Raw genomic sequence first — 15,543 nt, 5'->3', positions numbered from 1 at the left:
ATGAAGGACATGTCCTCTTTGAGCTCAGCCTCCCCTCGGAGGCCCCAGCACAGTCGTACCTGCCGAGGCAAACTCCACACACTCTGCTCTCATCCACCCTCAAACTGAGAGGAAGGGCGACGGGAGGGAGAGAGGGGAGGAGGCCTTTGGTTCGACTGGACAGAAAAGGAGGCACCGAGCGTTTAGATCTTCACATGAACTTCAGCGAACAGCCAACAGGCATTGACTGAGTGCTTACAATGGGCTGGCCCTGGGCCCCGGGGGTACAAAGATGGGCCAAAACACAGTCTCTGCCCTCAGGGAGCTCACATCCTAAAGGACTATGGACACAGGGAGGGAAGGTGGGAGGGAAGATCCGAGCCCAGGATGTGGGGGGCAAAGGCCTACAGAAGGAGGCAGAGTGGAGGCGGGACTGAGGCTGCATCTTGGAGAAAGCCAAAGAGCAGGAAAAGGGGAGGCCAGAAGGGAGGGCTTTCCTCCCACCCCGGGAATACTGGCATCTAATCCGCAAATCACGATGCACAGAATGGCCTGGCCTCAGAGAAAGGGAAAGGCCATTTTGCTTCCTGTTTCAGACAACAGGAATTGGCCGAGTTCTTTCTGGGCAAAGTGCTTTCTGACAGAGTCTTCTTATAAACGTGAGTTTTGTCATTTCAGTGCAAAAATGGCTGAGCTTTACCTAGAAACTCCTCCCACATACAATGCTTCCTTTTCTTCCAGGTAGAGATTTTACACCAGAATCTCTCTCCCATTGCTCCTGCTCTGTGCAGGAGACACAAATGTAGCCATTTCATTAGAGCATTGAATGGAAACGTACCAGGACCTGAGAGGCAGTCCAGCAGACAGAAACAGAGAGGCCAACCTTTCTCTTCTCTTTGGATTTTGTTCTTTGATTATGGACCAAAGGTGAAAGGCAAGGGGGCTCCAGGGGGCTGGTGTCACTCCGAACCACCTTCTGCACTAGGCCCCCTGGGGAGAGTGAAGGCCTTGCTGGGACAGTAGGCTGGGGGTGTGTAGGAGAGCTGGTGGGTCTCTGCCAGGGCACTTCCACACAGTGATCTCTGAGGAAGGAGAAAGGCAGGCAGAGACAACAGCCATGCCCACCATAGCTCCTCAAACTTCCATGACACATACTGCTAGACTCCTTTTGAGTAGAGAATTTTAAATTCACCTCTTGGACACAGCAAACTGATATTCTCCACAAAGTCTGTCATAGCATATTGAGAAGTGGTTTTAGCCTGAAAGGTAGCACACAGGTCACACGAACCAGCCACCAACCCAGCAAAGGCTGACTACTTTGAGGGGAGAGGGAGGGAGCCGAGCAGCCAGGGGAGTAGAAGAAGCAGGCCAGGAGCTCTGGTCTCTCAGGGTCTCGAAGTCGTGCATCATGGGCACAGGGGGCCACAGGTTCTGCTCTGAGCACCATTCAGGTCCATCATCACATTGTTCCTGGGTGACGGATGATGGACGCTGGTGCCCCAGACATCTTTCTAAGCCCCCAAATCAGAGAACAGCTGCTGGTCTGCCATTTCCCAATGAATTCAAGTCTATACTAACAAACAACTATCCCACCATTCATGGCTATGGGTAACACAGTTCAGAAATATCACAACATATTTTGATTCATTAAAAAAAAAATGTTTCTTGCCCACCTGCTCCTCCTAAAGCACTGTGGAAGATTCAAAAGAGAAAACACAATCCCTGTGCCTTCCAGGTATTGACAATCTATAGAGGGATAGAGACGTGTTCATTACAAAAAGGTAATTCATATGCAAGCAGTTCCCTAAGAAATGCTCCAAGGGTTAGAGCACTTCAGTGGCAGGAATCTGGTCTTCAAGGAAGGCATCCTGGCAGCAGGATGGGAGCTAGACTGCAAAGCGTTAAGGATGCAGAGAAGTTCAGCAGGCAGACAAGCAGCAGGGAGGGAAGAGAGCAAGCAAGAGGCTTTGTGAGCAGCAAATGGCGCCATGCCATGTTACTAGCTGTGTGCAGGAAGGATGAGGCCAGAAAGGGAAGTTACAGACACTGTGGCAAAGCAGAGAGACAGACTAAGCACTCCTCAGCTCCAGGTGTCAGGTGCATGTCCACAAGTGTCTGAGCAGGAGGATGGCAGGGGAAGATGAAAGAAGCAGGGAAGGCAGAGAGGAGGAGTGCTGCATATTCCACTGCAATAATCCAGGTCAGAATTAAGGCTAGAAGCTCAAATCGTTTCTTTGAAGTTAAACAGCAAATTAGTGAGGAAGAAGGTCCAGGCTGCTACATCTTTAATCCAGGAGAGTGTTAGACTACGAGGCTTTGTTCTTCTGTTGTTGTCGGTGGCTTCAGCTTTGGGGTTTTCTTGGTAAAGATCCTGGAGAGGTCTGCCATTTCTTTCTCCAGCTCATTTTACAGATGAGGAAACTGAGGCAAACAGGGTGAAGTGACTTGTCCAGGGTCACACAGCTAGTACATGACTGAGGCTGGATTTGAACTCAGAAAGATGAGTCTTCCTGACTCCTGGCACTCTATCCACTGCACCACCTGGCCGCCAACTTTGTTCTATAAAATTATAAGAATGTATTTTTTCAAGTGAGGCGATCAAAACAAGGACTTCAGACATCTTAGAGTTCTTCCTTTTACACACCTAATTTTTGTTTCCAGACTTCTTGAGCTCAGGTGCACTAACCACTGGCATGAAAGTTGAATAACAATAAACATGAGGATTCCTTATTTCCCAGATATGGTAACCCAATGGGAGAGACTGAAGAGCATGAACAGACAAATCAAGTCTATTTCCAAGTGGACAATTGAATTTCTTCTAAAAGTTACCTTCAATTAAGGTACTTGACTACTTCAGGCCGGTTTTCTAGCCTGAATGTCAGGCAATCCTGCCACAACTTGTGTCATGTGGCCTCTCTCTCCCTCTCTCTCCTTTCTCTCTTCTTCTCCTTCTCCGTCTTCTTCTTTCTCTCTCTCTTGCTCCCTTCATCCTTCCCTCTTCCCCTCTTTTTCAACCTCTCAGTCACATTTCTCAAATTTATACTCTCTTTTCCAATTTCATGGTTACTACTAGAGACACTTAATAAATGCTTGTTGATTGACCCAGGTCCTTATTATCTGCCAACTGAACTGTTATAAAAGATTCCTAACTGATCTCTGCCCACATCAGCTTTGACCCCTCCCTCCTCCAAACCATCCTTCACATCACTGTCAAATTTATGTTTCTTGATCCCTTGGTCCTGTGTCACTCTATTGGTCAAACTCCAAGAGTGTCTCAATTCTGCCTAATGAATCAAGTCTAAACTCCTTCATTCACAATTCTGAGCCTATGACCAGTCTACCTTTACAACATTATCTTATCAAGCACCTCCGATGAAGTGGCCCTTGTCCCCAAGGGCCTTGCACCTCCCTTGTACCTTTCCAGTGATTTGTCCCCAGAGTTATTTCCCTCTCCAATCTCCTTGCCTACTAATCATAGGCATGCCCCAAGTCTCCCCCCATCCTTAAAACTTCACTATACTGGATGTCCCATCCCAACCTTCTCCTTCCCGGCCCAATTGCTTTTAACAAGTTGTCTACACTCATCGCTTCTTTGCCCATCCATCTTGTCACTCAAGCTGCTTTTGCCAAGGTTACCCATGCTTCCCAAACTGCTGAGTCTGCAGGCCTCCTCTCAGTCCCGTTCTCATCCTCTGCAGAATGTCATTCCCTTCTTTTGTCCACTTGCTTCCCTGGGTTTTCATTCTATTGCAGTTAGGTGGCCTACTGGACCCAAGTTCAAATCCAGCCTCAGACACTTACTAGCTATGTGACCCTGGGCAAGTCATTGCACCCATGTCTTCTCAGTCTCTTTAACTGTAATATGGGGATCATATTGGCATCTCCCTCCCAGAGCTTTTGTGAGGACAAAGTGGGATTATATTTTAAAGTGCTTGGCACGGTGCCTGGCCCACAGCAGGCTCTCCTTAAATGCTTGTTGCCTTCCCTTTCCTCTCTCGGCTCTGACTGCTCTTCATCACTCTGCTCTGCCATCTGCAAGTGGGCACACTCTCAGGCTCTCTCAGAGAGTCCATTAGCTTTCACAGGTTCCTTTATTATCTGTGTGCAGATGACTCCCAGATCTCTGCCTTCTCTCCCCTGGGCTCCCATCCTAAATCACTGATTGGCTGGTGCGCTTTTCCTAAACTTTCTACGGCTTATCCCAGCCCCCACTAAACTCTACCTCCTTCCTAGCTTATCTATTTTGGCCAAGAGCACCACATAGCTCCCAGTCACCCTCCGCTCTTCTCTTTCCCTCACCTCTATAGTCAATGGGTCACCAAGTCTTGTCCATTCTGTGCATCTTGAAGCCAACCCTCTCTCCACTTCCCAAGGCCGCTCCCATATGGCTGCCCACCTGGACTACTGAAATAACTGCAATTAGTCCCTCTGAGCCCACTCTCTCCCCTCTAACACCCAGCTGTTAAAATCACATTCCTAAAGCACAACCAAGCAAGGAGCGCTTATTCCGAGTCTATAATGAGCAAAGCACTGGAGGATCCAATACACTTTCAAACCAGTCCCTGTCCTCAAGGAGTCACATTCCCAGGCAGGAGAGGTTGAAGATACCTGTTCAAAGATAAGAGGCTATACACACAAAATAAGGACTGTCAGCTGGTCAACAAGCATTTATTGATCACCCACCAAGCACTGTTAAGCACTCAGTCTACAAAAAAGGGCAAAGCCGGCTCTCCCCTTAAGGAGCTCACATTCTGATGAAGGACACAACAAAATTATGCATCTTAAATGGAAAGCATCAGCCATGGACGATGCCGGGGGAGGGGGGGGGCAGAGGGGGGGGCGGGGGGGGGGGGCTATAGGACACTGGGAAAAGGGCCACCTGAGAAGGGACCGGGACAGGAGATCGAAGCTGGGGATGTATATAGACTACAAGAGGAGAGATATATAATTACCCGGAAAAACAGGCCAGAGTGGATTGAAAGGGCTTGAAAAGTCCCAACAGGTCTAACCACTTTCAAGCTCTAGAAGCCTCTTGGCTCCCATCTGCCTCTAGGACATCATACAAATCCCTCAATTTGTCATTTAAATAAATAGCCTCTCCTTCTCAGGCTCCAGCCAACAGATCCTGGCTCCTTCCTGGTCCCCAATATACTTCGTGTCTTTCCCAACTAGGCTGTTTGTCTCCCCCACCTCCTCACCTCAATCTCTCCAAATCCCTAGCTTCCCTCAAAGCTCACAAGTGCCCCAGCCTAGCCGATGTCTGCTCTGACCCTGCCCCCACTCTCCCCCCCCCCCAGTGGTCCCTCTAGGAAGCTATTTACTTGTCTGGGTACTTGTTCCTCCCCGGTAGAAGGTCAGGCCCTTTAAAGAACAGGGACTCTTCCCCTTTTTCCTTCACCTTAGGCACCAAGCAAGCAAGTAGGTATTTAATAAATGCTCCCACTAGCCTAATGACTGTGACAGAACACAGTTGCAGACAGGACACACTCAGCCCACATCCCAAAATTCTACTCTTCCTCCAAGACCCAGCTCAACTGCCCTAGGGAGGCCTTTCCCCACCTCTGAGCGCCTGGGGCTCCGACCCAGTCAAAGAGGACTCCCTCCTCTGCCCCCCCCTCCCATTTCCCCTGGACATAAGCACAAGCTCTGGCTCCTCTTCATTTTCCCTATCTCCCACTCCCCGCCCCCAGGCCAACAAACTACAAAGAAGAGCAGGTTTTCCTCTTAAAACCCAAACCAAACAAACACAGGGACCCCCAAAGCCCCTTGAGCTTTTGTTCCCTCCCCCGTGGCTTCAGCGTGGGGCAATGCAGAACTCCAAAGAACCACCCCACTCCCTAACAATCCCACTCCAAAAGCCTCGGGGCTATTCTGAAAACTGCTCCCTTAAAGCTGAATTGGGGCCTTTCTCAGTCCCTCCTCCCACCCCAGCACTCCCCCATAATCTCTCCTCTCCCCATTTCCATGGCAGCACTTTCTCCTGGTTCTTAGACACCTAGGACAACAGCCAAGCCACCAACCTGCCTAAACACCTTCTCAGCTTCCTGTGCTGCCTCAGGACCCATCTTCTCTCTCCCTCCTCTCTCTTTACAAACGCATTCCCCAGGCAATCTCATTCACTCCCGGGGTTCAATCATCACCAAAGTCACGAAAGTCAGGTATTCAACACTACTCTCTTCCTCTTGATCTCTAATCCCACATATCTAAACTTCTTCCGGCACATCTAATTTAACGTGTCCAAAGAGAAACTCTTCTTTTCTCCCTCCCCCAAACCAAGCCCTTCTCTAGATCAAAGCTTCTTAAACTGTGGGTTGTGACCCCATATGGGCCAAATAACTGAATGTGGGGGGTCAAGAAAAATTTGAGAACAGTAAAAGCTTACTTAAACCTATTTTATATACCTATATGCCCTGGGTTGTGCAAAAATGTCTTGGGTGACATCAATTAGGGAATGGCTAAACGAGTTGTGGTATATGAATGTAATGAAATACTATTGTCCTGTAAGAGACGATGAGCAGGAGGAGTTCAGAGAAACTTGGAAGGACTTACATGAAGTGATGCTGACTGAGAGGAGCAGAACCAGGAGAACACTGTACACAGTAATAGCAACATCGTGTGACGAACAATGGTGATAGACTTGGCTCTTCTCAGCAGTGAAAAGATCCAAAACGGTTTCAAAGAACTCAAGATAGAAAATGTTCTCAACATCCAGAAAAAAGAACTGTGGATTATGAATGCAGATTGAACCATACTGTTTCTACTTCTGGGCTATTTTTTTCCTTCTTTTTTGAGGTTTTTCCCTTGTGCTCAGATTCTTCTTTCACAAGATGACTAATGTGGAAATATGTTTAATGTGATTGTATGTATATAACCTATATCAGACTGCTTTCCGCCTTGGGGAGGAGGGAGGGAAGAGAGGGTGGGAGAAAAATTTGGAACTAAAAATCCTATGGGAAAAAATGTTTAAAACTATCCTTATATGTAACTGGAAAATAATAAAATACTTTTATTTATTAAAAAAATTCTTGATTTTCCCATGCCACTTAATATCATAATTTTTCTGAGTTTTTTTTAGCTAAAAGTTCTGTGATTCTTGCCTCCCCATTAGAATGTGAGTCAAATTAATATTTTTAAAGTACTTAACACAGAGCCTGGCACATAGGAGATGCTTAATAAATGCTCATTTCCTTATCTCCCTTCCCTCCTTGTAAGCATGAACTTCACTTTCTTCTATTTGTACGCCTCATGCAGTGTTCCCAGAGCTCATCAGCTTCTCCTTTGCTCACATTATTTGTACCTGACGTATCCATGTTGTATCTCATCCCCTTCCCTAGATGCTTCTTGGAGGGAAAATTCATAGTCGTATTTCTGCCTTTGCTCCTCCAACATTCAGCACAAGGGATCTTAATGACTAACTTTTGGTGACCTGCACTCCCTGTAGGATGCTGACAAGATGCGATAAAGGGTAGCAAAAGCCCCCTCCCCACAATTCTGGTTCACACCTTTCTGCCCCTTGGAGATTATGCGGCTTAACCTCCTCAATTTATAGACGAGGAAGCTGAGGCCAAAGGTCACACTGGCAAGTGGATGACCACAGATCCATAAGGAAAGTTCTCCCTTTCAGGAGTTTCCGACTTTCAGGACCCCATTTGGGGTTTTCTTGGCCCGGATCCTAGAGTGCTTTGACATTGCTTTCTCCAAGAAGGAAACTTATTGTTCATCAAACCCTTATCCAAAAAATTGCATTTTATAGATAAGAGGAGCTAAAGCCTAGAGAAGGAAAGGGACTGCTCTTGGAGGGAAGAAAACCTGGGAAATAAGCTCAAACACTGTTTCTGATGTTTACAACCTGAGTGTCCTTTGGCAAGGCACCTACGTGGTCCTCAGTTTACTCATAGGCGAGATGGGAGGGGGTGAAGCGGATGACTTCTGAGCTCTCTAAACGACGTTATGTCCATGTGTATCCTCTGGCATTAGCCAAACGATGCGGCCAGGTCAGTTAATGGACCTAGGGCTTAATTTCCTCATCTGTCCAGCGAAATGCCTGGTCTAATGAGCCTTTGAGCTAGAAATCTGATTCTTCCTCAGGAGAATGGGAGCTTCTGGAGGGGTTTAGCACAAGGCTGGACTTATCTTCGATACTTCGAAATGCTCGTTTACTGACCGGCGACAGACATCTTCACTTAGAGGCGGGGGGGGGGGGGGGGGGACTCCAGCGCCAGGTCACCTAGTTAGCAAGGGGGGGAGGGAAGATTAGAACCCGGGTCCCTGCTTTTCCGCTTGGTCTCCCCACTTACTTGCCAGCTTTATGCCTAGCCGTTCGCACGCTGCCCTTCCCATGGAGATGAGGCCTCCCGGGTATTTCTGTCGCCGTGCGGGGTTTTGGCTTCCCTCCGCACGCCCAGCGCGCGGCAAAGCACCCGGCACGGTTCCGGACGCTGCTCCCCCCTCCCCTTGGCTCTCTAAGGCGGAAAGCGATCGGAAGGTCCGAGAGCTCTGGACAGGGCCGAAGCACCGGGGGGCCCGGCTGGAGGCCTGCCGGCGGAATGCCAGCACGGGAGGCGGGCCGGCGGGGACTTACTGGAGGATGTTGGGCGGCTTGGGCATGGCGGCGGCGGCGGCGGCGGCGGCGGCGGGGCGCAGCGGGGCGCAGGGGCTCCGGCTCCGGCTCCGGCTGCGGGTCGGGAGCGGGGTCGGGCCCGGCCGCGGGCGCGCTGTTGCCCCGGCGCCATGGCGACGCCGACGCCGACGCCGGCCGCCCGCCCGCCCGCTCGGGCCCAACCAGCGGCCGCGCGGTTGGCTGCGGCAGCGGCGCCGCGCCCGGGAGGAGGGCGCAGGCGGAGGGCAGGGCCCGCGGTTGGCGGAGGCGGAGGAAGCTCCGGGCCACGGCGGGCGGGAGGCGGGCGGCCCGGGCGCCAGGCCCCTCCCAGGCGGCGAGCGTCCGGGGCTGCAGGCGGATGGATGGGGCTCCTTCAGGCGGCGGCGGCGGCGGCTGTAAGTGCGGCGTCCCGGGCCCCTCCCCGGCGCCGGCCCCCTCCCCGGGACCCCGACCCCCTCTGCGCTTCCGGGGTGCCGGGACGGAGCGGGGCCGCGCCCCCGCCCGAGCCCCGGCCCCCGGCCCCGCCCGCCCCGAGGGGCCCGGCCCGGCCCCCGGCTCCCGGGCCGCCGAGTGACGGCTGGGCGGACGCGCATGCGCGCCCCCGGCTCTCTCGCCGGCTTCTCCCCTCCCCCCCCCCCCGTGCACGCCGCCGACCTGTCAACCACCGCCCGGGCCGCGGCTGCGGCGCGCGAGCTCGCGCCCCCTCCTCCGCCCCCTGCCCCCTGCCCCCTCCCCGCGGCCGGCGCTGCCTTGGACCTTTGGCGCCGCGAGCCACTTCGGGTGGGGCTGCGCGCCCCCGCCCCGCCCGGCGGCGGGGTCGCGCAGTCCGCGCCCTCGCCGTGCTCCGCCCACTCCGGCGCCGCGCTATTCGGCCCCGCCCCCTTCCTGGCGCTAGGAGCGCGACAGGGGTGGGGGGGGGCGCCCCGGGGTGAGGAGGGGGAAGGGAGGGGAGCGGTTGGTCGGGCGGAGCCGAGCTCGGGGAGGGGGCAGGCCGGAAGCGTCCGGGCCTGGAGGAGTTCTGGGGTGGTGGGGGCAGGGGAGGGCGCGGAGGGGGAAGAGGAAGGAAGAGAGGGGGGAGCGGTGGAGGAAGAGGAGAGGTTTGGGGAGGGGAGGAGGGCGTGCAGAAAGAGGAGGCCGCCGAGGGGGAAGGGAGCGAGCGGCCCAGGAGCGGCGGCCCCGCGGAGCTCTGGAGGGGGCCTGCGGCGGAGCCCGGGGCTACCCCCGCCTCCCGGGAGGCGCCCGGCGTGCGATCGGGAGCCGGAGCCCAGGCCCAGGCCCAGGCCCAGCCCGTAAGTAGGGGGGAGGGGCCGGGCTGCTGCTCCGGTGCCAGAAGGGGGGGCGATGTCGGTATCACGTCGGGGGGGGGGGGAGGCGATGTCAGTGTCACGTCGGGAGGGGGGGGGGCTGGCGGCAGTGTCACGTGTGGGGTGCGGCGGGGAGGCCTGGAGGGGCAGGCCCGGCACCCCCTAAGACCCTCTCTCTCCCCCGCAGATGGTGTGGTGGCTCGCTTCTCCCAGTGCCTGGCAGAATTTCGGGCGTGGTTAAGAACCAACTGGTTGAGGTTCAATCCAGACAAGCCGGAAGTGATGCTGGTAGGCAGGGGGCACCTTTGGCCGCTGAGGGAGGAGGGATTGCCCCAACTCCCTCGATTAACATAACGTCCCATTTAATGTTTGTGCATTGCGTTGTTTGAGGCCCCGAGAACGAGGGTAGCGAAAATATTTCAAGTAACCTTGCAGAAGTTACTTTTTTAAAGCCTAGCTCTGTGCTTTTGAGGGATTACAAGGTTACTAAGTGCTTTGTAATCCATCAAAAAACAGCCCACCTTAACCCAGGGACGGTGATGATAACCCTCCTGGCAGCTACCCGGTGGTGGATTCAGATGTTTGACTGGAATAGACATGGTTTTTAGGCCTCGGTGTCATCTTGCACTGGCCTGCCCCCCCAGCTCTTGGGAGACAAGTACTCTGTTGAATTGCCAGGTGGGCTCTAGAGATGGAAATGGGGGTGGTCTTCTTGGGACATTCAGGTTTCCATGGTTGGGATAGGATAGCCTTCCAACCTTCATTCAGCTTCTTATCAGATTGGCCAAATAGGTGGTGCCAAAATGTGAGTTTGAATTATTTTTCAAGTTCTCTCCGGTGAAGCAAGTGCTCCCTTGATTTTCCTGGGCACTTGTCTAGAGCTTAAATGACTGGTCCCTCGTCAAGCAGCTAATACGCCTCTCGGGCAGCCAAGTGTGGGTGACCTGGAGGCCGGTTCTTGGTCCTTGACACTAGAGGGCGAGCAGAAGGAGATTAAAACAAGTCTTTGGAAAGTGTTTTCAAAAAAATGAATAAAAATATAATACAACATAGATAATGTTAATTTGTGGTTTTCTAAGTTAACAGTGTGGCCAGTTTGATACCTGCTCTACATCTATTCCACCCTCTATTTTTTTTTAATCAGACCTTTTTTTTTTTAAATCTATATGCTATGGATACTCATTTCTAAATGCTCATTCATTTTGGAGGGAATTTGGATATGCTGAACACAGGATAAAATGAGAATCAGGTTTTCAGAATCATTTCAGCTGGGCACCTGCCCAATCTGAACCATATTTGTAGCAAACAGGCATCAGTGTCATAACGGTAGGTAATATGTCTCCTCAGTGCTTTAGAGAAGTAACTGCTTCAGTTGCAAACCCGATGAGAGTATTTACCAAAATAGGTGTGTTTTGTTGTTGTATGTATGCCTGCTGTGTGTTGTAATAGCTCTTAAGCAGATTTAAATATTTGCTCCTAAATTTTTTTTTTCAGTAGGAAGAATGATCTAACATCTCAAGTGAAAAGAATTTGCTAAAATGTGTTGGTTTCTTTTTGGTTGAGTTTTAAATTTGCAATTTGGGTCAAGGTGTCATTTTTTTCATCATCTCTTCAATTTTGCTGTTTTTAATGAAAGTTGTTGCTAGCAAAAGGCTTGTCAACTATAGGACTAGACCTCTTTTTGTACTATCATCCAAATTTTCCAGCGATTTGCAGGATTAGTGCTAAAAATTTAACAAAGCTCCCATCCCTCTAAAGTAATCATTAAGTCTGGGCTTCTTAAAACTTTTTCCTCTCAACCCCTTATCATTGGTGACCCCCAACGTATCAAGGTATATACAAAATAGGGATACAAATCAAACATTTACTGCCAGTTTTTCTGAGACGCCCCACATTCAGTTAGGAGACCCCATATGGGGTCTTAACCCACAGTTTAAGAAGCTTTGGTCTAAGGAATGTGGGAAGGACTTCTGTAAACAAGTTTCTAAATCTGTACTAAGTAGTTGTTTGAACTGAATTGCGTGAAGTGATTCCTGTTGTGGAATTAGTCACAAACCCCTTTTTTTCCTTTAGTTTTGTACACATTACCATAGCCAGCTTTCCTCTCTGGCAACTTTATCCTGAACATCATCTTAATAAACCTGATAAGCGTCCCTTCAAATCCACTATCCTGACCCGCCTTAGGATAGCCGCTGGAGCAGCCCCCTTGTTAAGGCCCCCTCCCAGCCTAGGGGTGTTTGTGCTGGGCTCTCTCTGTTGCTAGAGACGCCCTGGGTGCCCTCCATTTTGTTCTTCTAGTTCTCTTTTTGATTCCTCAGAACTGGCTCTGTGGGATTGGTTGCAGAAATTCTGGATTCTGCCTCTTTTCATTTAGCAAAACTCCTTCTCTGTTACTTCCCTTTGGGGGAAGAGTCCTTTAAGACGTCACTCGATTGTCATTTTTCTATTTAGGAGCAACCGAGTTTGATGAAAATGTTTAAAACCAAATGGGATAAATAATGAGCCCTTTGCTCTCCCTGCAACTTTCAAAAAGCAAGAGAGGGGTCCCTGACATAATCTGGAGAGAAGCACCCCCCAGTTTGGAGGGTGGAGGGCTGTCGCTGCAGGAGTGTCACTGTCATCCGTCTCCCTAAATGAAGGACCTCACTGCTGGACCGACATCCAAAAGGGGCGATATAATCCAATTATCTGAAGTCAAAGAGCGTCCAGAAACCCAACTCAGAATAATAAAGGGAAATGTATGGGTGTGATAACATTATAGGGTTGGGGGGAAGGAATTTGTTGATAATTAGTGGAGTGAAATGAAGACATTTATGCGTAGATTCTGATGAACCCCCCTCCCCCATGCTTCATTGACCTGCGGGGTCCATGCACCCAGCTTGTTGCCATCACCGGGGCCTGGGCTTCTGGATTCCCCCTCCCTCCCCTTCCGAGCCCCCGCCTGTACCGAGGCACCCCGGGACCCAAAGAGATGGGGGACTGGGATTAGGGACGGAGTGTTCCGGCCAAGAAGCGCCGCTGCCCCCCCCCCATCTCCATTTCTCCGTCGTCTGTCTCCTTCCCCCTCTCCCCCCCCCCCTGCGTCACTCTTCTCCCCACTTCTCCCCCTTGTCGTTTCTCTCCCCCTCTCCCGTCCCCAGTGTCTCCCCCAGTTCCGTGTCTCTGAACTTCCGTCTCTGCGCTGCGCTGGGCCCCAGGGGCCAAAGCGGGGAGACCCCATGGGCACCCCGGCTAAAGCTACGCACGAATTTACGTGCCTCACCCCGCCCGCGGACTTTGGGCCTCGACCCCCCGTCGCTGGCGCCACCCTGGCTTCGGCCGTCAGGGTGTCGGGCGCGGGGCCCAAGGGGCGCCCATCCTGGCCCGGGCTCTGCCCCGTCGGGGCGAGGCGGCCCCGGTCCCGCGCGCGCCCGCGGCCCGCCTCCCCGTCTCCTCCTTTCCCCCCAACCCCCCCGCCCGCGGGCTCGCGCTCGCGCCCGTCCCGCGGGGGAGGGGTGGCGGCCCGTGCGCGCGCCCGCTCGCTCGCTCGGCGGGGCCGCGGCAGCAGCCTGGGCAGCCCGGGCGGCAGCAGCAGCCCCAGCGTCCGCAGCGCGAGCCGCCGCCTGGCCTGGCCCGGCCCGGCCTGGGCCGGCCCCGCGGAGCCCCGGGCCGGCTCACATCCGGGTTCCGGCCGGAGCCCCCCCGCGCCGCCCCCGCCCCGCCGCCGCCGCGGAGATGTGACCCGTCAGTGCGGCCAACATGGCGGAGGTAAGGGAGCGGGCGCCCCCGCCCGGCCCGGCCCGCCCGGAGCGCCCGGCGCCGGAGGCCGGGCCGGGACTCGGGGGGAGGGGGGGGGCGAGGGAGCGAGCCCGGCCCGGGCCCCGCCGCCGCCGCCGCCCACCTGTTGCCCCGCTCCGGCCGCCCCCGGAACTTAGTTGGGACGGACAGAGGGAGGGCGGGGGCCGGGAGCCTCTGGGGGCCGCCACGGAAAGTTGCCCGGGGCCCGGGGTGGTGGGGAGGGGGCGCGAAAGCGGCCGGGCCGGGACGCGGGGCTCTCCGCGGGCCTCGAGGAACCCCGGCTCTTCTTCCGGCAGGGGGTCGTGTCAGGCAGCCCGAACCCCCGCCTTCTGGTCTCGGGGGCCCACGACCTCTTGGGGAGAGCTCGTGAGTGAGGGGGGCAGAGCGAAACCAAACTTTGATCAGAGAAGGCAGAGCTGAAGAGCCCAGGGCGGGGGGCGGTGTCGGTTTGGGGGTTCATCGAGAGCCGCTCTCGGAAAGGTCGGATGGTGACAGGGGCTCCTCCCCGGTGCCCCCTGAGAATGCCGAGGGAAGCCTTGGCCAGGTTTCCCAGCATCCCAGATCCAGGCATGAAGTTTCATCACTTGGGGGGGGGGGGTCTCTCGTGAATAGGCCCACTTCTTAGAAACGTAGATGGGGAGCTGGGAGGGACCCCAAAGGTCACCCGGGCCCCCAGACCCCGCGAGGCCAGGTGACCCAGGCCGGCTCTTGTGGCCCCCTGCCTGCCCACCTCGCTGCCTCGGAGGTTTGCAGAGAGGGTGGCTGGCGGGAGAATTGACTGAAGCGTGTGCGTGTGTTACCTAATGGCCTCCTAGTGTCCTTATGTAAGGAAGGCTTTCTGTTTCATACCCTTCCGATACTTGTAGATGGCTGTATTGACAGTGCTGTTTAAAAAAAAAAAGCTCCTTCTGTGTCCTACATAAAATCTAGAACAGATGAGAAAGGCAAAGTTAATACTCGACTTTTCCTTGGGTAATGGCAGTCATTTCTCAGGCACTGGAGGGATTTCAGAAATTGCTTGACACTTTAAAGTCGAATTTCAGGTATTTGGAAGATAATTTGGCTGTAGAATTTCATCATATCTGTTTTTGTTTAAGCACTCCTCTCTGGATTATTCCTTCGGATGTCTGTTTAGGGCTAGGTGTAAAGTAATTCTGGTTCCAAAAGGCTGAGTTCTTTGGAGTCAAGACCTGGGTCCTTGAGGGAGCTTAGAACAAAGGGTCAAGTAACAATGAATTTTAAACAACATTATGCATTCCTTTGATAATTGCAGGGGGGAAAGTTTGAGGAAGAACAGTTTTTTAGAGCAGGAGTTGTTAACTTGGGGTCTAGAACCTTTTTTTTAAACACTGATAACTTTCAAGATAATCGGTTTCCTTTCTAATCTTATTTCGTTTTTTTGTAATTGCGTTTTGTTTCTGCATTTAAAAACATTCTGAGAAGGAGGGAGGCTTCACCAGACTGCCAAAGGGGTCTGTGATTTAAAAAAAAAAAAAAAGGCAGAGGAATGATGTAAATTTGAGCTTCCCCTCCCCAAAAATGGTGCCAAGAATTGTCACTATGACCTTATTGTTTTTTCAAGAGCACTATTTTCTATTCCAAATATATTTTCTTTTAGTTGTAAAGTCCATACAAATGAGAAACTTTTACATCTCATTCACTTTAGTTCATATGTAGAAATAAGCTCAGTAATTGACTAATTGTAGCAAAGAGTAGGTAACAGTAGCTTTGGTGCTGTAAGTGCAGGGCTTTCCAGTCTATAAAAATCCTTCCCAGGCAGCACAGCACCGCCAGGGCAGGGTGTTGAGACCGGACCTCTGGGAGAAAGGCCGAGGAGTTCCAGAAGCAGAAAATGGGCCCGTCTCTAGGTGCTGAACCCAGAGT

The 15,543-nt window shown here is 52.8% G+C and overlaps 2 protein-coding genes across 7 annotated transcripts in view; one reads left to right on the top strand and one right to left on the bottom strand.

The window, feature by feature from the left end:
- Positions 1–9,355, bottom strand: part of DNAI4 (dynein axonemal intermediate chain 4) — a 68,477-nt gene extending 59,122 nt beyond the window's left edge. For 2 of the 4 annotated variants that reach the window (XM_044003911.1, XM_044003914.1), the window contains exon 1: positions 8,561–8,603. In XM_044003911.1, the coding sequence (XP_043859846.1) occupies positions 8,561–8,586 (26 nt within the window). In that variant the 5' untranslated portion in view covers positions 8,587–8,603. Of the gene's footprint in view, positions 1–8,276; positions 8,604–9,334 lie in introns of those variants that run through there. The other 2 variants (XM_044003913.1, XM_044003912.1) reach the window with 2 other exon arrangements.
- MIER1 (MIER1 transcriptional regulator) overlaps positions 8,831–15,543 on the top strand; it is a 59,048-nt gene continuing 52,335 nt past the window's right edge. Inside the window, exons 1-2 of one of the 3 annotated variants that reach the window (XM_044003915.1) lie at positions 8,831–8,973; positions 10,070–10,170. In XM_044003915.1, the coding sequence (XP_043859850.1) occupies positions 8,937–8,973; positions 10,070–10,170 (138 nt within the window). In that variant the 5' untranslated portion in view covers positions 8,831–8,936. Of the gene's footprint in view, positions 8,974–9,693; positions 9,868–10,069; positions 10,171–13,536; positions 13,630–15,543 lie in introns of those variants that run through there. The other 2 variants (XM_044003917.1, XM_044003916.1) reach the window with 2 other exon arrangements.

Source organism: Dromiciops gliroides, chromosome 4, assembly GCF_019393635.1.
Source record: "Dromiciops gliroides isolate mDroGli1 chromosome 4, mDroGli1.pri, whole genome shotgun sequence".
NCBI lineage: Eukaryota > Metazoa > Chordata > Mammalia > Microbiotheria > Microbiotheriidae > Dromiciops > Dromiciops gliroides.
The sequence above is the reverse complement of the archived record's forward strand: the minus strand, read 5'-3'. Positions and strand labels throughout refer to the sequence as shown.